Below are 24112 nucleotides of genomic sequence, written 5' to 3' on the forward strand. Positions count from 1 at the left end.
ATTGCCATAGAGATCTCAGACTCTAGAAATGACTAGACAGACTGTCAGAGAATTCAGCACTTTAGTAATGTTGTATAACTCGGCATTGAAGTTTCTGGAGAAGAGAAGCCAGAAGAGATTCCATATTGAGAGCCATGCCTAAGTGCAGGTTGTATGGAGTTATTACAGGAGCACCCCCTATCATGGAGATGATCACTGTACCCTGAGACTTTTCCAGGATGGTATTTCAGGAGAGTGACAAACAGAACTGATGGGATAGACAGAGATTAATGAGTGAGATCTGAATTACTGATGAGTGCTATGCTTCTTCTTACCACCTACTAATGGAATTAGCTCAACACCCCCTAACTGCCAGATGAGCTGTAGGTTCAACTTTACATTGGTTGTAACCTTATTACAATGCTTATAATTGTATAACCATTACACAATTGGTTCAACCTTATTTCCTCCTAGCACAAGAGATGAAGCAATAGAAGGGGAAACAGAAGTAAGTCCCTCCTGGTTGCTAGGCAGAAGTCATCAGTGCTTATATTGTTTATTTTTGCATGTGGTGTTATGCGTGTTCATTTGCCTGATAAATGCAAAATCTGATGACTACTCACGTTCTTTTTTTTTTTTTTTTTTTTTTTGTACATAATGCCAGCTCAGAGAGAAAGAGAGTTGGGAAGAGGTCTTGATCCTTTGAGGAGGTTGGAAACATTATCCCTTTTTCAGCTGAGAGATGAGGTCAGGGAGGAGTAGATACTAATTCAATTTGGATTTCACATAAGCAGGAAAGTCTCATAATTATATCTGTTAGAGTAACTCAGAGATGCTTTTGGATTAAATGAGAGCCTAGAAAGAAACACCCATAGGTGGGGTGGCAATGGGGAATTCAGTATCATTTACATACATAACTAAATATACCTTTCTGCAACTTCAACCTTGTGTTTCTAGGCAGAGTTAAGCAGAACTTTTGTAATCCTTCTTCTACATGCTAGCCCTTCAAAATCTTGAAGATCATTCTCATATTCTTTCTATGTTTTTCTTCTCCAGACCAAACATACCCATTTCTTTTAATTGATCATCATATGGCATGATCTCAAAATTTATTATCTTTATGGTGATGACAACAACTGAACACAATAATTCAAATTTTTTTTGACTAGGGCAGAGCACAATAGGACAATCCCCTTCTTAGTCCTTAACATTAAGCCTCTCTTCTAGTAGCTTATTGCATAAACCTTTTGTCTGAATTCTTGGCCCATATTGGTAGTTCAGTCCATTAAAATAGATCTTTTTTTCAGATAAAGTGATATAATTAACATTTGCGTAATTTTAGGGTTTTTCAAAATCATTTCATTTAATCTTCCCTATGATAAAGTCAGGTATTATTACACCTCCCCCTCCTTTTTTTTTTTTAACAAAGAAGTTGAGACTCAAAGATAGTTAAATGATTATCCCATAGTCACACTTCTTATATCAGAAGTAGAATTTATAGCATGAGAGATCATATGGAAATTGGGGTCATATATTGAAACCAATACCTGAAAAAAAAATCCCATCTAAAACGCATCCAGGAAATAGTCATCCAAATTCAATTTAAAGTCTTAGAATTAGAGGGAGTCTACCAAAGCAACCTACTCCATATTTGGATGACTCTAATTGAAAGGATGAGAAAACAGGTTTCTCCTGATTTGAAAGTTAGCATACCTTCCAGTTACCATCTTTTTGTCTAGTCAGCAGTCCTCATCTTGAATTTTGGAAGCTGATTTTTGAACCATTTTGAAGACATTAAATTCCATCTTATTAGATTAAGTCCAATGTGCAGAACTTTGTGGATTCTGCTGTCTGTTAAGAATCACTCCTCGCTTTGCAACATCTATAAGTCTAAGAAACATCTATGCCCATATTTAAGTCACTGATAAAGCTGTTTAACAGTAAAGAACCAAGCTCAGAACCTTGAGGGATTCTATGAGAGACCTTCTTGATGCTGAGCCATTAATAACCATTCTATCATTTTCAAAGGGATGGATCTTGAAGGGTTGAAAATATATTTTTTAATTAAAATAATTTAACTGTAAAAATAGACCTAAGCTTATTTTAGCATGATGTTTCCTTGAAGATGTGCTGATTCTTTTAAATCATTGTTTCTTTTTCTATATCTTCATTAATGATCCTTTAATATTATGGTCTAGAATTCCATTAGGACCCCAAATCAAGCTTACTATCCTATAGTATGCAGACTTATTTTCATCCCTTTTTGAAAAAAAAATAGATACATTTGCCCTTTTCCAGTCTTGTGACACATTTCCCACTCCATACCAGTTTTCAGAGATACTCTCCTAGTTTTAGGAAGTAGGTCCTCTGGGCCAATTAACTAGGTCTCGTCTAGGACAGGTAAGTACTTGTTTACTGGCTCCTTCCTTGTCTTGGATATCAATTTCCTCTTAACCATTTTTAAAAATGTCCTTTATAGTTCAACAATTATTCTTTATAACAAGAAAATAAAACTGGAGCAAAATAAAAGTTGAGTAGTTTTCCTTTACCTCCTTTTTCAGCTCACACAATGGCCCTATGCCTTCTTTCATCCTCTGTACCAATATAGGTTTAAATAGATACATATATACACACACACACACACAAGCCATTTTTTGTTACCCTTTGTATTCCACACCTGCCTCATTATAGTTCGAGATTTAGCATCCCTGACACATTCTTCTAAGAATCTCAAAATACCTTGGTATTGTCCTTAGCATTCTTCACCAACCACAGCTGGTCCAGAACATTAGTGTTCCTGACATGGCACTATTCTTACAGAACTCTAACAAGATGGTGATAATGGAACACAAAATCTGATAGGTCTTCCCAAACAGGAAGCATTTAAAGCAGGGCTATGATAATGTTCAATTTTCTTGTCATCCAAGAATTAGCCTAGCTAAAGTGCATTTGTTTTTAGCAGAGTTATACTGTATTATTTAACAGTATTATTTTGTTAAGGGCTCATACCTATATTTTTCTTAATCCTTTCCAAAAATTCCTGTCAACCAAAAAATAAGGATTTTAATTGAGCACAAATAGCTTTATTCACCATGCTAACACTTATTTGATTGTGTACAACCTAAAATTAATTATTTTACTTTATGTTCTGCAAGGTTGTTTTTTTTTTTTTTGGCTGTTCTGTCTGAGTAACATTCTTATTTATATTCTGTTTACCAGAGTCAACTCTAGGTAAAATTATGAGGTAGACAGAATATCCAATCCATATTCAATTTCATTGCCTCTACTCCCACATCTACTCTACCTATAAATTATTTCTCCTGCTTCCTCATGTCCTGTCTCTCCAAGGCAGGACTGACAGTTACCAGCGATTGGGCAATTACCTGGTTAAATGCTGGGCAAAAGAGAAGCAATCTCAGTCTTAAGCTGAGAATGTTGGTGTAAGGCATGATGCTGTTTAAAGCCATGGTAAACAAATTAAGAATGCTTTTAGATAATGCTATAAGAGACCCACTAGAAACTAAACTACTGACCTGAGCATTCAGCCTGTTCCTTCATCAAGGTTGAGACTGGGAAATGCTCTTGCATTCAACAACTAAGCAGTCCATCTTCAGTTAAGGGCTGCCCTGTTTTACAGAAATTTACAGGACAACCACCTTAGAAGGAGAGATATGGCCTCTGGCTAAGCACCTTGTCCTGAGCACATGTATGAAAGATGTTAATGTGATCATGATTGGAGTCTGTTAAGCATTCATGTGATTCCTATTCCATCCCATCCTCCCCAGAAGATTGCCCCCTCTATTATTCTACTATGCATCCAACCTAGCCTTTTACCACCGTTTCTATATGTGAGATATGGAATACTACTGCCTCTGAAGAACAAAAGATGAGCATGGTACTTCTTGGCTGGAAATGCTAGGATGGAATGGGATCATGGGTGCATGTAGAGGGCAAGGAGAAGGGCTACATTAATATGAGATGGGGTGAGGGAGGAGATAGAGGAAGAATCCATCTGATATGAGAGGAGAGAGAGGAGAGGAGAGGAGAAGAGGGGTTTCTTGTCAAATGGCCTAAATGTTTTCAGTTATACTTGGGGTAAGGTTCTCAGCTGAGAGAGTGGAGGGAAGGAGTGTAATGGGAAGTTTGATATCAGAAGAAAAGGTTTAGAAAAGCCACTGTAGTGAGGGGGATTGTGAAACAGTTTGGGAGGCATGAAAGAATTTTCTTGTGCAATTTGGGGCCCATTGACATTATTTGATGAATCTTGAGATCATGCCATATGAGGATCAATCGGAGAGAATGGGTATATTTAGCTTGGGGGAGAGAAAACTGAGAAAGGATTTTGCATTACTACTTCACCTCTAGTTTATCATTTTAAGGCTCTCATTTACCTCAAGACCTTTGCTGAGTTGTTCTAGGAAATAGGGACATCTTACTTGAGTAAAATCCCAGCTGGATTTTTATCCCTTCTCCCCCATCCCTCATCTAAGGGCAAGTAGGTGGTGCAATGGATATAGTACTGGGCCAGAAGTCAGGAAGACTCATCTTCCTAATTTCAAATCCAGCCTCAGACACTTTTTAGCTGTGTGACCCTGGGAAAGTCATTTAACCCTGTCTGTCCCAGTTTCCTCATCTGTAAAAAGAGTTGGAGAAGGAAATGACAAGTGCTTCAGTATCTTTGTCAAGAAAACCCCAAACAAGGTCACAAAGAATTGGATACAACTGAAACAACCGAATAACAATGACAACAACAACCACCTTGCATCTACATCTTAGCTCTCTGCTGAAAGAATATTTCCAATCTTTTTAAAGGGTCAAAAACCACTCAACTCTCTTTTTCTCTTTGAACTGACATTAATTACGAAAACAAGGCTGTGGGTGGCCACCTGATTTTGCATTTATCAGGCAAATAGATATACCTATGATGACAATGTATAAAAGCAAACAATAATAAACACTGGTTGATTTGGATAGTAGTTAGAATGAACAGGTCACTGTTTCTCATCTTTCTTTTCTTCCTCTGTTCTTAGAGGAAAGAAGGTGGGACCAATAGTGAGTGACTTACAGTCCATATGGGAAATTGAGAGATGGAGCTAATTTCCTTAGTAGGCGGTAAGAAGAAACATAACAACCAGGCAGCTGGCAAATTAGACCTCACCAATTTGCCAGTAAACTCTGATTAATTTCTGTCCATTCCATTAATTCTGATTATCACCATCCTGAAACAGTATATTGAAAGAGTCCCAGGGCACAGAGGGGTAAGAGTAGTGGGAAAGGTACACTATGCCAGAGAGTGTCACTCTAACACCCCAACTCAATTCCAAATCACATATGGCTCTCAAGATGATGTCTCTTCTGGTTTCCCTTTTGCACAAGTTACAATGTCAAATTATTAAAATTTGCCAAACTGGTAAATTCTTTGATAGATTCTGGTCAGTCATTTCTAGAGTCTGAATACTTGATGGACATGTGACAAAATTACATCTCTCTGACTTCATGCTGGCAGGCAGAGATCAGATCCAGAGATTGACATGTAATGGAATGGTGTCTCTCTGACCCCTGGAGGCAAGACTATTATATTAGCTTTCTAATTACTGTCCCTTCTTTCAATCTCCCCGATCCATCCTCCACACAGTTGCCAAGATAGTTTTCCTGAAGCAGAGGTCTGACCATGTTACTCCTCTACTAAAAAATATTCAATAGCTCCTTGTTGTCACTAGGAGAAAATATAAGTTCTCAGATTTTATTTAAAGACTTCTATAATCTGGCTTCAACCTACCTTCCCAGGTATATTTAATTTTATTCTTCTTCATGCTCCTTTTTGAATAGCCCTGCTTTATGTTCCTTGAGCTTAATGTTCCATCTCACATCTCTCCTTTTGCATAGGCTGTCCTACATGCCCAGAATTCGCTAGTTTTTCACACTTCCCTTTTAGAATCTTTTGTTTTCTTTAAAATTTCCCCTATGTCTTAATTTTTAGTGTTTTATGGCTCCTCAAATTATCCTATATTTGCTTATTATCATAGGATCATATCTCCCTTATCTGTGAACCTCCCTCATGTAAGTTAAGAAAGTAAGTTCAGTTAGGGCTAAGGCTATTCTGCATTATTGTGTATCCTTAGTGTTCAGGTCAGTGTTTCAGATATAGTAGGTGCTTATATTTACTGAAATTGATTGAATTGAAATTAAATATCTACTTCGGTAACTTACTGATTCCTATCTTTCTGGGGAACATAATTCATATTCTTTGAAGTTTTGTCATCACTTATGGAATATGTCCTTTCTCTTTCCCTCAATGGAAGCCTGCCATCATCCTTTCTTCAAATATAGTACCTATTAAAAGCAATTTAAAGATTAGACAAATTTTTTCACCATCATCAGGAATTGGTGAGTAGCTTAGACTCATTTGTAGAAACATACATTTCCAAGATCCTTTTATGTACTAATAAAAATAAAATTGCAAAAGTATTCTTGATCTTCAATCCACATGCTCCCTTGACCATAAGACCTAGTAATCTTAGCCCATTTTGGAAGTGATTTTAAATCTATGAAAACAAAACTAGCAGTTGGCCTATGGAGTGTCTGGTCCAAACTAAGAAGGTATATCCTTTTGCTAACCAAATTGTGAAAGGCTGTGTCCTTGGCTTATCATCAATGAAATCAAGAGAGATGACTTTTTTATTTACCACCTCAAAGAGTGAAAATCCTTACCTCTTTAAGTCTCAGTTTTCTCATCTGTAAAATGAAGGGAAATACTGAGAATCCCTTGAAGGTCCCTTTTTCTCTCTCTCTCTCTCTCTTTTTTTTTTTTGGCTAGACAATGGGGTTAAGTGACTTGCCCAGGGTCACACAGCTAGTTAAGTGTCAAGTGTCTGAGGCCAGATTTGAATTCGGGTCCTCCTGACCCTAGGGCTGAGGCTGTATTCACTGTGCCACCCAGCTGCCCCATGGTCCCTTTCAACGTTAATTTATAATCTTAAAATCTTTATTTTCCAAGAACTTAGATTACAAAGGGACCTTAGAAGCCATCTATTTGAACCACCTTGTTTTACAAATGGGGAAATTGAAACCCAGGGAAGTGAAGAGAAGTGAAATGATTTGCCCAAGGTCACAGGGCTAGTGAGTAACACACTTGTGATTTGAACCTTGGTTTTCTGATTCAGAATCCATTGGCCTTTCTACGACATTGCAGTACTCTTAAATGGATAGCAAATTAATTAAATAGTGAAAATACAGAAATAAAATAGTTTTTTCTTTTTACTTTCATTTTATGATATTTCTGATTTTAACAGGAATGTGATGTGGTGATAGTGATTCTATCATTACTGAAGGTGCAAAGCAATTGGAATAAGAAGCATTAAATGTTGCTTATTTTAGATCTCTTCTTTTGTACATCCTACAATTTGAAATTCCCTTGAAGTAGGCAAATGAACTAAATAACCACTGAAGAGCTTTCAAATAGAATATGACAACAGATGAAATAGTTGGAAAGAACTTAGTTTTGCTTGAGTTGCTCATCTCAAAGAATTGAGTTTCCATGGAACTTCAGAACTTTTGCTTTAGAAAAGAGGAGCTTTATTAAAAATGTCATAATGACTCACCTCATCTAGCAGAATGTTAAAGTGCCCTGTGTGTCAGACTATACTCAGTAAACCAACAATAAATGCTCTGGATGCATTACTTACATGTTGTTTTGGCATCACAAGCCTCACAGCAGTATCTACCCTCAAAGAGCTTAAATTCTAAGTTGGTTTTCAAATTTTTTTAGGTGTATTTATGTTATTATATATATGGTATAGATGATAGCAATTTTTATTATTGGAATACATAAAAGGTCTTGTACCATCAACATTTTTAAAAGAATGATCAAAATAGTTATGATTCATTAAAGTGAGAGTATACAATCTATTTCTTAATATGTAGTACTGATGCTTCTAAAGAATATTTGACTACCATCTGTCCTTTGGAGTATATTAAAATGCACCATGGAGCTAGAAATCATGCACTTGAGTTTTTTATGTGTGTATACACACCTATCTATAAGTATCTATACACATATATATACATAATACATAGTGTACATGTATACAAATCCATGCATATAAGTATATATTTATTTTTAGTGACCTTTTCATTTAAATTGTAGACATCATGCATATTCTTTTGGTTTTGGTTAATCAGTACACATATTTCTGTGTCTCAATTTTGAATATTCATAATTTCTTTCTGTATAGTAATATTCCATTATATTCATACGTCATAGGTTTTTTCATGCATTTCTTATTGATGGATACCCTCTTTGCTCTTAATACCTTGAAATAAGAAGACATAATATAATACTTTTACTTTTTCTTTAAATCTCAGCATTTAGCCAATATCCTTGGCAGTAAATGTTTAATAAATGTTTATAGATTGATTGCTAGCATAGAAGGTGCTATAGTGAATATTTTGGTATATTTTGGGCCATTTTGTATGGCTTTGAATTCCTTGGCATACCAATTCAGTAATGGGATTGCCAGATCAAAGAATGTAAGAACCTTAGGCAATTTTTTTGGGGAGGCCACAATTCCAAATTGATATTTTGAATAGTTCAACCAATTTAGCAGTTCCACCAAGAGTATATTAATGTACCAGTCATCCCATAGGCTTTAAGTAAAGAATTCTCTGTATTCAATGAACTTGGATTTAAAAGACCTTTTCCTGTCAGGCTCTTGCCACTGTTTCATTTAGCTATGTGAATTTAGGCAAATTACTTAGTTTCTCCAAGTCTCAGTTTCCTTCTCAGTAAGATGGGAATGATATTTTGTATTACCTACTTATAAAGCAGATCAAATGAAGCAAGGCCTATAAAATGGCCTGAAGCTGAAAGTGGCATAAAGTGTGATTTTTTTACTTCACTGTCCATATATTTGGAATGGCAGCATTACATACAAGATAGAGAACTGGTCTTAAAGCCATGAACACCATGGTTCAAATCCTGCCTCTGCTAGTGACCCTGGACAAGTCACTTAATTTCTCAATTCTCTAGATGGCTCTCTCTTGTACATGTTGCAGAGAAGGTACTGCCCTCCATTAATAAGAGGAGTTTTCTCCCCTTGGAATTCCATTTACTGATAATATCACAGGTCCAGTTGCCATCCTATATCCCATTGTGAGTTCTTAAAGTGAGTCAGTTAAAATATTTTGAAGTTGTCATTTTTAGTTTTGTAGTTTCAGTTCACAGTAGGGCTATGGTTTACTCATTTCTGTAGAACTGTTTCTGCCATTTAATTATTGAGCACTGCCACAAGGCAGGAGTGAGCTATTTTTAAAACTATGATATGAATGTTTTTTTCCTAAAATTCAAGGTGTGGTGGCTCTTTATTCAAGCTCATTGGAATTTAAAATGGATTTATATATTGTTTATGAAGAATATATCTCTTTACTGAATGAGTCAAACAAAATATAAGCAGTTAATATTTTAGAGCAGTGGTGTCAAACTCAAATAGAAACATATCCCTGCCGGCTGTGTGTTAACTTAGAAAACAGCAAATTAACATTATTTGTATTTAATTTAATTTTTATTTATTTTGTTAAACATTCCCCAATTACATTTTAACCTGGTTCCAGAGCATTGTGGAACATTGCAGGCCCTATGTGGCCAGTAACCATGAGTTTGAGAACTCTGCTTTAAAACATACTTAAAAAAAACTCTAAAGTTAATGGTAGTGGTAGTAGTAACCACAACAACAATATTACTACTAATAATAGTTAACATTTATATAGTTATAGTTTGTATAATTGTATATGTATAACCTGTATCAAATTGATTACTGTCTTAGGGAGGGAGGAGGGGAAGAAAGGAGGGAGAGAATTTGGAACTCAAAATTTAAGAAAATGAATATTAAAAAATTGTTTTTACAATGTAATTAAGAAAAATATAAAATATTATTCAAAAAAGAAACAATAACATTTATATTTTACTTATTATGTGTCAGGCATTATAATCAGAATTTTATAATTATTCTCTCATTTGATCCTCACAACAACCCTGGGAAGTAGGTGTTATTTTTATCCCCAATTTCCACATGAAGAAATTGAAGCATGTATAGGTTAAGAGACTTGCCAGGGTCACATACCAAGTAAATGTCTCAGACTGGATTTGAACTCAGGTCTTCCTATCTCAAGGCCTGGTACTCTATCTTTTGTGGCTATATTTATTTTAAGTTCCTTTAAGCAGTAATTGTGCGCTGTTTTTCTATGTGTGGATATTCATTTGGATAAAGAAAAAAATGTATTTATGCAAATTAACAGGAACTGGAAAAGGAAAGAACTAATCTTATGGAAGATGTAACAGCAAACAAAAGAAAGATAAAAGAGCTGGAAGATAATTTGCTTTACCGCTTGACAAGTACAAAAGGGTCATTGGTGGAAGATGAGAGTCTCATTATTGTGCTGAGTAACACTAAAAAGACTGCGGAAGAAGTAACACAGAAGCTTGAGATTTCTGCTGAGACAGAAATACAGATTAACACAGCCCGGGAAGAATACAGGCCTGGTGAGTTTCAAAATGAAAGACAAATGTCACAGGAATATGAAGTGAAGACAAAGGAGGGTTAGAAGAAGTGCATGAAAATATGCAAGGCTTACAAATGTGTCAAAAATGTGACTTCATATATTTGCTTTTTCCTTTGGGGTTCATTTTTGGAAATATTCCCATTGATTTGATCTTTTTTCTTTGTAGTGAGTGAATTTTTTGTATGTGTCTGTAGTTCCTTGAGGTCAGAAGTTGGCATAAAGTGTTAAAGCTCAGAATAGGTAACTATTTTCCCTTTTTTTTCAAGTCATTGAAAGTGAATAATAAGGATTTTTTTAAAATATATTTTTCTGAGAGCCGAGAAATAAGATGTTAGCATCTTTCTACAGTATTGATTCTATGGTCTGTCAATTTGTTTAGATGATTGCGTCCTGATGGGGCTAGTAACATAAATACAGTCTATACACTGGCCTGCCAGTTTTGCCATTCTATGGCTACAAAAATGATCTCTACCTCCACCAGCTGCTTTGGAAATAGGCACCACCAGTAGTGGAATCCTATGGTAGATACCATCTATGCTCCTTAGAAAGGCAATCAAACACATTGACCCTACTCAGAATATCTTTGGATATGAAGAATAGCCAATTTGCATCTTAGCCTGAGGGCTGCTCTCTTTAGTTTTAGAGGCGGAACCTTAAATGATTACTGCCAAGTTTGAGGCATTTTTGGTAGACAGGTTCCACTCTGGCACAACTCAAAAGAACTGCACATTAAGCCTCAGGGCAGAAACTTCCTCTGGCAATTCTTGGATTAATTTCTAATCCTCTTTTTTTGCTTCCTTTCCCTACTTAAAAAAAGATAAGATAATGCATATTTATTAAGAACTTGGAGATCTTAAGATAGAAAATACCACTGAAAAAATAGTATTGTTTTTTGTACTTTTTAATGACTTCCATGAACTATATATTTTAGGTTTAAATTGATCAATAAATTCATATTGCTGTGATCTAGTGGCAAATGTTGGTTGGTTTTGATTAGGAATGCAAATCAAAATAATTGCTCTATTGCACTTAAAGTTAGGCTTATCTATTTTTTATGTATAATCTATTCACTTTGCATATAGTATAACCTTGGTCTTTGTTCTTTGTTTTTTCCCCCACCAGTGGCAACAAGGGGAAGCATCCTCTACTTCCTCATCACAGAGATGAGTGTGGTTAATGTGATGTATCAGACTTCACTACGGCAGTTTCTGGGGTTGTTTGACCTTTCTTTGGCCAGGTACTATGATGCACAAGAAGCTGAGCTGAATTTTCTATCAGTGGGTCCTGGTAGTTACTTGCTAATTTTAATTACAAGCATGTAGCCACTGTGAATTGTTCTGAATGGCTTGTGTATACATTTTTATTGAGTGTGTGTGTGTGTGTGTGTGTGTGTGTGTGTGTGTTTAGAATCTGGGAACTACTGCAGTGGAAAGTAGGCATTAAACCTAAACAAGTAAATGAAAGCATGTCATTCTTAGAAAACTGACAAAAAGCTGTGTTACAATTGGAACTGAGAACTGAGACTAGGATTGCTGAGAAGAGCCAAGCATGTATTCCCCTAGTTCTTCAAATTTATTTTTAGGGTAATCAAATAGCCTAAATGGGCAGCTAGGTAGTGCAGTAGATAGAGCACCAGACCAGGAGTCAGGAAGACTTGAGTTGAAATCTGGCCAGAGACACTTACTAATTGTGTGATGCTGGACAAGTCACCTGTTTGCCTCAGTTTCCTCACCTGTAAAATGAGCTGGAGAAGGAAATGGTAAACCACTCCAGTTCCTTGCAAGAAAATCCCAAAAGGGGTCACAAAGCATTGGACACGACTAAAAAACAACTTAACAACCACAAAAGTAGTCTAAAAATTCAGAAGTGTTAGCTCTCCAAAGGATTAGTCACCTGAAGTCACTAGAAGTCCTTTAGCAACACAGAGCTAGTCAGTAAATCATTTAAATGTTTAAGTGCCTACTATGTCCTAGACACTGTGTAAAGCACTGAAGATACAAAAAGAGACAAAAGATAGCCCCTGCCCTCAAGGAGTTCGTAATCTACTGAGGGAGACAGCAAGCATACAAATACGTACAAACTATATACAGGATAAATAGGAAATTGAAGGAGAAAGGCACTAGATTTAGAAAGGGTTAGGAAAGCCTCTGAAATTCTAGAACAAGAAGATAAAGCAGAAATAGAAGGAGGCAGAGATGATGAGGAAGAGCATCAAAGGCACAGAGAACAGCCACAGAAGATGCCTGGAGAATAGAAACACCACAGACATAGATGTCACATCGCTTAGCAGTAAATAAGAATGGCTAGTTAAAATAGAAAGCTGCCATTGCTGCTTCCTCCTCTATGTTCTCCCAGTGGTATCCAAGGTGAATTCCTCAGACTAATCCTGCACTGATTTCCTTCCCTTCTCCCTTTACCATCCCCAGAGAGTTAGGCACAGTTGGTGGTGCCTGACTGTCTCATGCCCCCAATATGGCTCTTACAATAATTACAGAAAACAGAATATGCTTCAATTTTAAGCAACAAAATCAAATCATTGAATGAAGGGGAAAGAGCACAAACTTCAAATATGCAAACGAACTAAAATAATTTAAGATGAAATAAAATTACAGTGAAAGAATCCATAGAGTAGATGTCACATTCTACTAAGAAATAGTGAATTCACCCCATTGTACTCAGCTCAGTCCAAGACTTTCTTTCAAACTACCCAAATAAAAATGACGGTCAAAATAAATTATAATAATTTCACATATAAGAAGTAAACAATTTGATCTTATTGAGTCTCTTATAATTGGTGCTTAATGTTTACCTTATATTTCTCTTGGATGTTATATATTGAATTTTCCTTTAAGTTCTGCTGTTTTTATCAAAAATACCTGAAATACCTCAGTTCATTACATGTTCATTTTTTTCCATTCTGGATTTTACTTAACTTTGATGGATAAGTTACCATTGGTCATAACCCCAGCTCTTTTGCTCTAAGAAATATAGTATTCCAAGATTGATGGTCCTTCAACATAGTATGAATTTGTGTAATCCTTATTGTAGCTCCATGATAGTTAATTCTTTTTTCTTGTTGCTTCCAATATTTTCTCCTTAACCAGGAAGCCTTTGAAATGACTATGATATTTCTGAAAGTTTTCCTCCTGGGATCTCTCTCAGGTGGTGATCAATGGATTTTTTTCTATTTCTGCTTTATCTTCTTGTTCTAGAATTTCAGAGAAATTTTCCTTGATAATTTCTCTTAAGATTGTATTAATATTCTTCTTTTTTGCTGTAATTTTTAGGTAGTCCAACTATTCTTATATTATTTATCCTCAATCTGTTCTCCACATCAGTTGTTTTTCTGATGAGAAGTTTCATATTCTCTTCTATTTTTTCCATACTTTTGATTTTGTTTTATTATTTCTTGGTGTCTTTTCTTTGCCCAATTCTAGTTTCAAGGAATTATTTTCTTCCTCAAATTTTTGATTCTCAATTTTCAGTTGGTTGACTTTCTTTTTATAATTTTCTTGATTTTCTTGGATTGTGTTTATTTTTTTTCTTATTTTTCCTCAATCTCTCTTATTTGATTTTTAAAGTCTTTTTAAAGTTCTTCCAAGAATTCTTTTTGTGCTTGGGATCATTTCACATTTTTCATAGAAAAAGTAGTGACTTTTTTAGCTCCATTATCTTCCTCTTAATATAAACCCAGATCTTCTCTATGTCCATAGTAGCTATCTATGGTTGGGTTCTTTCTCCTTTGTTTACTGATTTTTATTTTGTCTTATTTTTAAAAGCAATTATTATAATCAAGTTCTAGTCCCAAGGTATGTGGAATGATGTCCCAACTCTCAGGTCCTTCTTACTGTTATTTTCTGATATCTGTCCTGGGGCTTAACTGTGGGCTTTCCTCTCCACTCCTAAGCCATGGGTAGAGGCCTGGGTCATGCTGTCCTGCAAATGATCTTGCTCTCTGTGGTGCCTCAGGTGGCTGCAAACTACAATTGTCCTCTCTGCCCTGGAAACCAAGGACTCTGCTCTCCTGCAAGTGCCCACATTCAGCAGAGACCTCACCCCTCTGCTACTGCACTCACCAGGTTTGTGCTAGCTCCTTCTCTCTCATAGCAGCAGAACCCCAGCCCAGGACACATCTAGTCAGCACAGCTATGCTTGTGGTCCCTTGATGATGGAAGATCCTTCAGTCTTCTCCTACTCAGCCTTCAGATCTCCATACTATCTGAGAGATGAAAGTGTCTAAAGCTGATAAGGCTGCCCCATAATCCCAGCTGCCCCCAGAGTTTGTTGTTTGTTGATTCCACAGAGTTAGCCTGGAGATGCTTGCACTTCACTCAGCTCAAACCTCTGACCATGGAGATCTGGCCTTTCCTGGGGTCTTCTCAAATTGTCTTTGGAGAACAACTGCTTTACCTTGACTTTTGTTTATTTCAGCAGCTCTACATTCCCTCTGATGCAATGTTCTGTCTTTTTCTGTGGAGGAAATTTGGAGAGCCAGAAGTTTTCTGACCTATTCCACCTTCTTCCCAGAATATTCTCCAACAATGAACTTATTGCCAAAAAATTATACAAATATACATACATATATATATACTCATACACACACATATACATATATACATTTTTACAACCATATTAAGTTGGATATTTTAACCAAAGGTTTGAGAGTCTACAAATCTTATTAATCCAATTTCATGTTCCTCCTTTAAAGTGTTTTCTTAAAGATGTATACTGCTTAACGGAGACCTGTACAGGCCTATGCTGTTTGTTTGTACTTTGATGTTCAATATGAGAAGCAGAGAGAAGCAATTTTTTTTTGTGTGCATCTGTCCAGAGGACAGGTCTAGGACTACTAAAATGTGGTAGTAAGAGGGAGGCAGACCAGCTCACTGTAAAGATAAACTTCCTAATAATTAAAATCATCACAAAATGGAGTGGGCTGCCTTAATAGATAGTGAGTTCCCTTTTATTACACACACACACACACACACACACACACACACACATATAAGCAGATGCTGGATGAACATTTACCATGGATATTGTAGAAGGAATTCATGTCTTAGAAGGACCAGCCTAGGTGATTTCTTTGGGGACTTATGATTATAGCAACACTTTTCCTTTGACCAGTTCTTTCTTTTTCATTTATATGTAAAATTAGTGGATTTACTTATATAATCTGATTTGACATTGTATATTCAGATAAAACAGTTAGATGTTCTAGAAATTTGATTTTTTAGCTTCTAATTTAGTCTGTTCATACACAAAAGTCCCCAGAATATTATCAAAAGAGATAATACCCAGCAGATCAATTTGATTTGGACAAAGGTGAGGTGCCTTATGTTATTTCAGTTGGAGAAAACTATTGTTACTGTAATGGGCAGCCTGTACACTCTTGATATATGGAAATGAGAATTGGTTCTAAAAGGTTACTCATTCTTTATTGGAGAAGTGTGTGGATTTTTTTTAAATTAGACAATTGAAAAGGGCAGTGAAATAAACCAGGTTTAAATGTTCTTTTTGCTAGGTCTATCAAGAGTCCAATTACAAGCAAGAGAATTGCTAATATTATTGAACACATGACCTATGAGGTTTATAAATATGCCGCCCGAGGATTGTATGAAGAGCACAAGTTCTTGTTCACCTTGCTGCTTACTCTGAAGATTGATATACAGAGAAACAGAATAAAACATGAAGAGTTTCTCACCCTTATTAAAGGTCAATGCAACAATTACATAGTGGGGGTAGTGGGGATTATTGTGAATGTCCTTGAAAGAATTTTTCTTTTCCTCATATAATTTCCTCTTGTTTTTAGTTTAAGATTTGATGCAATGCAACTTGAGGTGAGCAAAATTGAATTGTGGAATAGTATTCCATTTTAATTATGTCAGAATCATTTGGGAAAATATTTATTTTTTTCATTTAAAAATTATCAGAGTTATTTGTTATTTGAGACTTTTGAACAAATGTTTTATTTTTCTTTACAAGCGGTTATCATTTACATTTTATGGTTGTTGACTTAAAAAAGTAAACTCACAAATAGATGCATTGCTTAATTCTCCAGAGAGGTAATCTCTGATTTTCCTTTTGGGGGGCAGTTTCATAATTATATTTGAATACCATAGGATCAGTATTACAGTCTTAAGGCTAAAAGGAATTTAGTTGGCATCTAACTGAAGCCTTTCATCTTATACAAGTGGAAACTAAGGTCCAGAGAAGTTAAATGGCATTCGCCAAGTCATAGAGTTAGTTACCTACATCTTCCTATTCTAATCCCAGTGCTTTTTTCTACTATATAACCTTTTAAAAAGTTATCTGTGTGGTACACTGCATAGAATTCTGGACTTGGATTCAGGAAGATGTGACTGCTAATCCTTAAATGCTTACTATCTATGTGACCCTGAGCAAGTCCCTGAACCTCTTTCCCTCAGTTTTCTCATCTATACAATGAAGAAAATTGTTCTGAGAATAAGATGAAATAATACATGTAAAGTACTTTGCAAACCTTCAAACACTGTATAAATACTATCACCACCACCACCACCACCATCCTCATTATCATCATTTTTAGAGCTCTTAAAGCCATTTGAAAATAAAATATTTAGGTATTATCTTAAATTCTCTATAGCTTTCATTCCAAAAAAGTGCCTTTTTCAGGATGGAGTAACATGAGAGTCTAAAGTGGCTTTTAAGTAACAGCAGATAGTTGGAGAATTAGCAGAGTGAAATAATTTTCAATAATCATGAGAATTTGACTGCAAATGATTATGAATTTTCATTTTCTTTGTTTATTGTTTGCCCATCAGCAGTCCCTCTAGGCAGGTGTGATGTAATCCGAGTATAGGAAAGATTGAAACATGCGCTATGTAGATTTTTTTTAAATATATGTACTCTTATCAGTTCAACAAGTTTCTAGCAGCTTAGATCAACATTAGTAGCCTTTTGGAGTCTGTCGTATGACTGAGATAGGTAAGGGAGTACAAGGCAGTTCAAAATATATTAAAGAAATGACTGATGTTTGGGATCACATTCTGTACTTTTCTTAAACATTTGAAGTATTTTCCCCCCTCTAGCACTTTGGTTATCACCTGATTATTTTCTTTTTGTGAAGGAGGGGAGAGTTGTCATGGCAATTGCTTGGAAATTTATTTAACTAGCTATCTTACATCTTTAAGTAATGCCTTAAATTGTAACAATTTATTTTGTTAGCATTCCAAAGCTGTTTATTTGAACTGCTTTTAAAACCTCACAAATACCATTTGATTCTGTGGAATATATTGAAGCAAATCTGGAAAAGGGTAATGATTTGGCAACATTCTATCTGGACAAAATAGCTATTTGCTCAATAAATATCTTGAGTATGTACTTAACACATATTAGTTTTTGAGTGTTTCTTAATAATCACAAAATCAGTCTCAGAGCTGGAAGGAACCTCCAAGACATCTAGATTAGCCTATATCTAACCAAGATTCTCCTCCACTCTACCCTCATTAAGACCTATCCTCTTCATAAAGACCTCCAGTGAGCACAGAACTCTCTCTAGAGACATACCATTCTACTCTTGGATAATTCTAATCATTAATAGATTTTTTTTTTTTGTATCAAGCTTATCATGAAAACTCCCCTCCCTGCTCCATACCACCAAGTTTTCCCTTCTCAGGTCTTTCAACTGATCCTTATATAGCATATTCTGCCATTCTCTGACCAGTCTGGTTTTTGTATTAAAAAAATTCAAAGTTGGAGTGACGTCAAAGGCCATCTAGTCTAATTCCTCCTACAACTTATCTGGCATGTGCCCATCCAATGTTTGCCTGAAGACCTCTATTGAGAGAAAACCTATTGTCTCCTAAGAAGGCCCATTTATCCATCTTAAATCTGTGTCTCTGCAGCGTAAACCCATTACTCTTAGTTCTGTGCTTTGGGCCAAGCAGAACAAGGATGAAATCACCATTAAGATAATCTCTCACCTACTCTGCTTTTGGTACAAAGACAGCTCTAGATAGTTGAAGTTCTCCATCACTAAAATATTATGTAGTCATATCATGATTGTGACCTGTTTTCTAAATTGCTTGTCTTGTTTCTTTTTCTATTTAGCTGGTCTATAATATAGCCCATAACATATTATCTCTTCTTTTTTTCTTCCTTCCATTGAACTTCATGAAAATGTTTCTGACATTCCTCTTTCTCACCTTGGTGTGTATATCTCCTCAAAAGAGTATATCTACTTAATACATAAAGCTTCTACAACATTCGACCTTATTATCTGTTCAGAATATTCATTTCCAGATCCATAATCCAGTCAGAGTTTTTATTCCATCAAGTGTCAAAGATACTTGCAAGGTCAATTTTGCATTCATCTCTAGGATATCTAGTTTGCTAAGCCTGTTAGCCATAACTTTTCCCTGTGTATACATCATCAAAAGTGACAGATTTTATTTCTGGATATCTTCTTGCATATTGTTATCTCTTCTGCTATTCTACTTTTTTCACTGTATATACTAACCTCTGAGGTACCAACCTTAGTTTTTTTTTTTTTTATAACAAGTCTTTAGTTTTTTTTTTTATCATGAAACATATCTCATGGGAAATTAAGGTTAGCCTTAGTTTTAATGTATAGATTTTATTTTTTGTAATTAAATTATGTTTTCAATTATTGACTTTTTATTTTTTCTTCTACCTTTCCCCCTTCTAAAAAAGAAAAAGAAAACCCTTTCAAATCTACACACAGTCCAGCAATATACATTCCAATAGTGGCCATGCCTGAAAATGCATCTCATTAGTTCATCACTTCTCTTTCAGGAGATGAGTAGAAGCATGTATCATCCTCTGGAATCAAAATCAATCCTATATTCATCAGACTTTTTATGTCTTTAAAATTATTCATCTTTTACAATGTACTTATAGTACAAATTGTTCTAGTTCTGCTCTTTTCACTCTGCATCAATTTAAGGAAGTTTTTTTGAGGCTTTTCTAAAGCTATTTCTCTTATCATTTTTATAAGATAATATAGTATTACACGGCTTTCATATGTCATAATTTGTTCAGCCATTTCCCATTTGAAAGGAAATCCCTTAATAGGCAGATACAAAAGAGCTGCTATAAATATATTTTTGTGCATAAAGGACCTTTTCCTCTTTCTCTGATCTCTTTCAGACACAGGAGTAGTAGTTGGTATCTCTTGGTCAAATATTAAACAATATAGGGGGCATAGTGACAAATTTCTTTCCCAGAATTCCTGGACCAATTTGTAGCTTTTGTATGCTATTTTCCCCCTTCATTCCCTTTCATTTTAATAGCCTTTTTGATTAGATTCAAAGGCTGTAGCAAATTTATTTTTACTCACTCTTTTTAATTACTTTCCATACCTGACTGAGAGAATTCTCTTCCTCTATTTTAAGCAGAATAATCCAGAAATACAAATCTCATCCTCAGATATTTTCTTAGCTTGTTTTTTTTTACCTGTTATTTACTTTTCTCCTGAAGCCTTACTACCAATCTGCAATAATGATGAAAAAGTGGCCTCCATCCCTGAGGTCTACAGTTTTGTTTTTTTTTTGTTTTTTTTTTTTTTTGCCCTGGATTTCATAATCCTTTGAAATATTCTCTAGATTCTTTCTGGTGTAGGTATCAGCTGAGCCCACATGAATTGCCAGAAATGGGAAGTGATCATTAGGTTTTCCATGTCTCATGAGTTTTTCTGTCATGTCATACAGATACCCTGGGATACAGCAAGTTTCTGTGTTATGCTAGGCTAACAAATAACTGAGCCAGGGAGTCACCGATTACCACTACCCATCTCTTTTTGTCTCTGACAATTACTGTAGAACCATTCACCTGATAGTTTTGCTCAGTATTTTTTTGGAGATCAAGAAGCTACTTCTTCTCTAGATGACACATTCTGTAGAATTTGGACTTTAAGAGAAGAGATGGATTTTAATAGATGAAGATGTGAAGAAAGAATATTCCAGGAATAAGGGGTGGTCTGTAAAAATCCACAGAAATAGGAGAGGACAGTGTGAAATAAGGAACAACTTGGCTGGGAGAAAGAGTGAATGAAGCATAACCTAAAGCTGGATAGATAGGCAAGAGCCAGATTGCTAATGGTCTCAAATATCAGGCTAAGCAATTTATTTTTTTGTCCTATAGGTTTTGGTGAACCATTGGAGATGAGTAGGGGTTAAACATGGTCAGATCTGAGAGCATTAGGAAGCTTAATTTCAAATTTGTATGAAGGATAAATTGGAGAGGAGAGAAATAGGAGGCAGAAGAAAAACAGTTTGGAAGTTCTTAAAGGGGGGAAGGGGAAGAGAGAGACAAAGAAACAGAGGGAGAGACAGAGAGAGAGAGACAGAGAGAGAGAGACAGACAGACAGACAGAGACAGAGTCTGAAAAATGGATGATATTGATAGTGTGGTAGAGTGGTGATATTGGTCAGTCGTTTTCATTCATGTCAAACACTTTGTGACCACATGTGATGTTACTTGGCAGAGATACTAGATTTGCCAGCTAGGTGACACAATGGATAGAGCTTTGGGCCTGGATTTTAGAAGACTTATCTTCCTGCATTCAAATCTGGCCTCAGATACTTCCTAGCTGTGAGCATGGGCAAGTCACGTAACTCTATTTGCCTCAGTTTTCTCATCTGTAAAATGAGGTTGAGAAGGAAATGGGAAACCACTCCAGTTCTTTGCCAAGAAAACTCCAAATGGGGTCACAAAAAGTCAGACAGGACTGAAAATCACTAAACAGTAAAAACAACAGCAATAGAGTGGTGATAGTGAATGGAAATGATAGGACTTCACATTTGATCGGGGAGTGAGGTAGAGAGAAGGGTCAGAGATGATGCCAAGGTTTTAAATTTGGATGACTAGGGAAATGGTGCAGTCACCAATAGAAAGAAGTAAGTTGGTAGGAGGTACAGGTTTAGGGAAGAAGATAATTAGTTTAATTTTGTACACATTGAGTTTTTGGTACCAGTGGGGCATCTGAGTAGAACTAATAACAATGGAAAATATAAGACTCAAATTCAGGAGAGAAATCGGGGCTGAATATATAGATTTGCAATTCATCTACATAGAGGGGATAGTTGAAGTCACAGGAAAGGATGAAATTGTCAATGTCAGTCAACAAGCATTTATTAAATACTTATGTTTTTGGTATTGTTCTAAGTTCAGGGGTTATAAAGAATGGCAAAATATTTGCTTTCAAGGATATTAAATTCTAATGGAAGAGACACCATGCAAATAGCTATGTGCCTATGTATAAACAAAATATTTATAGAGTAAATAGAAGATAACCTGAAAGTAGTTTGGAGAGAAAAGGAGGAGGCCTGCTGCAGAAGGTGAGATTTGTTCTGAATCTTAAAGAAAGCTCGGAGAACTAAGAGGAGGACATGGGAAGGGAGAGTATTCCAAGCATGAGGGACAGCTGGTGCAAATTCATGGAGTTTGAGATTGGGGTGTTGATGAGAAGAACAGCAAAGTAGGCTAATCTAGCTGGATGACAGAATGCATGGAGGGGAGTAAACTAAGTATAAGAAGACTGGAAAAGTGGGAAGAAAGAAATATACTGACTACATTTGTAGAGTAATTTTAAAACTTGCATCTAATACTAATATTAAATACTAATTATTTCATTCATGCCTCTTAACACTCTGTGGTAGCTACAGATATTACTCCCTTTTTACAGATGAAAGAAATGGAATAGGTTAAATGATTTGTTCAAAGTTATATATCTAGAAAACATTTGAGGTAAGATTTGAACTGACAACTTAATTGATATGCACTAAATCTGACACTTTACTCCTCCCTATTGTTTCTGAGAGTGTAAAAGAAAGGACAAGAGGGTCAGTGACAGACTTTCAGGGAATACTTAAAATTGGTAGATGGGTGGAGGAAGATGAACTAACAAGGAGAGGTTTGAATGGTAAGAAGAGGTCTAGGATAGAGCAATGATTCTGAATATGAAAAAGTATTTCTAAAAAGACAGGATGGTCAACAGTGTACATTTTACAGAAAGTTTAAGCATTGGTAGGCTGAAAAATAAAGTATTTTGATTAGAGTGTCAGGGAATTCTAATGCTTTTGACTGACTAAATATTTCTCTGAATTTAGGTAAGGCTGGTATTCCACTTTATTAGATCAGTTTTCATGCTTGGATTAAGACTTGTACAATGAATAAAATACAATTTATTTGGGAGGTATGAAGAGTTAAGTTATACTGTGAATGAAAAATCAGGAGCAATGTCTATGCTTAGTGGGAAAATGTACTTGTACTGAAAGAACATGTATGATAAACTTAGTCAACATGCAGGGAAGGGAAGTAAAATAGCTCACTGAATTTTGGAGCAGGCTTTTTTTGATGGGGTCCCTTACCCACACAGAGCATCACTGACAGCTCTGCTAGATGTTTTTTTTCTTTAATCTTCTGCTTATGTTAACACTGGAAAATCCTTCTTTTCAGTATTGAATAAAAACACTCCAATGTTGTCATTTTACTTTAAACTATTATTAAAAGCAAATTTAAGTTTATATTTATGAAATTCCAAACAATAAAATATTAAGAGAAGAAGACTGGAGAAATTATCTGAATTTTTTAAGTATAGAAAAAAATTTTACACTACTATTTATTCAATTTTATAGGTGGTGCTTCATTGGATCTTAAGGCTTGTCCTCCTAAACCATCTAAATGGATCCTGGATATGACATGGTTGAATTTGGTGGAACTTAGTAAACTTAGACAATTTTCAGATGTCCTTGATCAAGTAGGTAACATATTTAATTAATTTTATGATAATGTGACACTGAGCATTGATATTTAAAGCTCACTGATCATCCATTGGTTGCCACAGTGTTTGGGGAGAAGGAAACATTTCCTATTACCACTTTTATTTTGACATCTATACAACCTTTCCTTTTCAGTGAACTAACCACTACTCCATTTTTACCACTTTGACATGGTAAGGAACTACTCAGCTGGGCCATTTGAGGTTTCTTAATAGAAAAGTTGGTAGATGAAGAGATAAAAAAGATGTCCTGTGTGTCAAGGATCAATGTAGTAAAATGTTAGCATTTTTATTCGCTTTAAATTTCCGTAGTTGTTTGCTAAAGTGATTTAATGAATAGTCTTAAAAATTTAACCAGAAATCTCTATCTTACTGAGACTTGTTTGTCTCTTCTTGTGACTGAGTTGAGCTCCTGTTAAAGCTAGATAAATACAGGTGGATAAATCCATTTTATATACTTTTGTTAAACAATTAAATCTAGTTTCCAAACTGGAGTTTGAACAAAATCAACAAACTTGTGCTCAAAATAACTGCTTTTGGTCAGAATGAAGACCAAGATGTCAGGCACCCTGATTCCTAGGATTGTTATCTAAATAATTTCCCTTCTATCCAAAGGGGAAAAAAAAACACCAAAAACAAAACAAAAACCAAAATCAAAAGGGGGGGAGTATTCCCCAAACACAAGTCTTATACTTGTAATAGATCTAATACACCCAAATGCAGACTGTCACATTATTTGTAACTTGATATTCTTCACCTATAATTGAAATATTTGATGAATTTATGGAATGATTG

The 24112-nt window shown here is 35.5% G+C and overlaps 1 protein-coding gene across 1 annotated transcript in view; it reads left to right on the forward strand.

Annotated features, from left to right (window-relative positions):
- The window catches only part of DNAH5 (dynein axonemal heavy chain 5), a 294914-nt gene that overhangs the window by 216027 nt on the left and 54775 nt on the right, over positions 1-24112 (forward strand). Inside the window, exons 65-68 of the mRNA XM_027869069.1 lie at positions 10273-10516; positions 11659-11773; positions 16061-16251; positions 23175-23296. Coding sequence (XP_027724870.1) covers positions 10273-10516; positions 11659-11773; positions 16061-16251; positions 23175-23296 — 672 coding nt within the window. The remainder of the gene's footprint in view (positions 1-10272; positions 10517-11658; positions 11774-16060; positions 16252-23174; positions 23297-24112) is intronic.

This window comes from Vombatus ursinus, unplaced genomic scaffold (genome assembly GCF_900497805.2).
Source record: "Vombatus ursinus unplaced genomic scaffold, bare-nosed wombat genome assembly UNPS02014791.1, whole genome shotgun sequence".
Classification (NCBI taxonomy): domain Eukaryota; kingdom Metazoa; phylum Chordata; class Mammalia; order Diprotodontia; family Vombatidae; genus Vombatus; species Vombatus ursinus.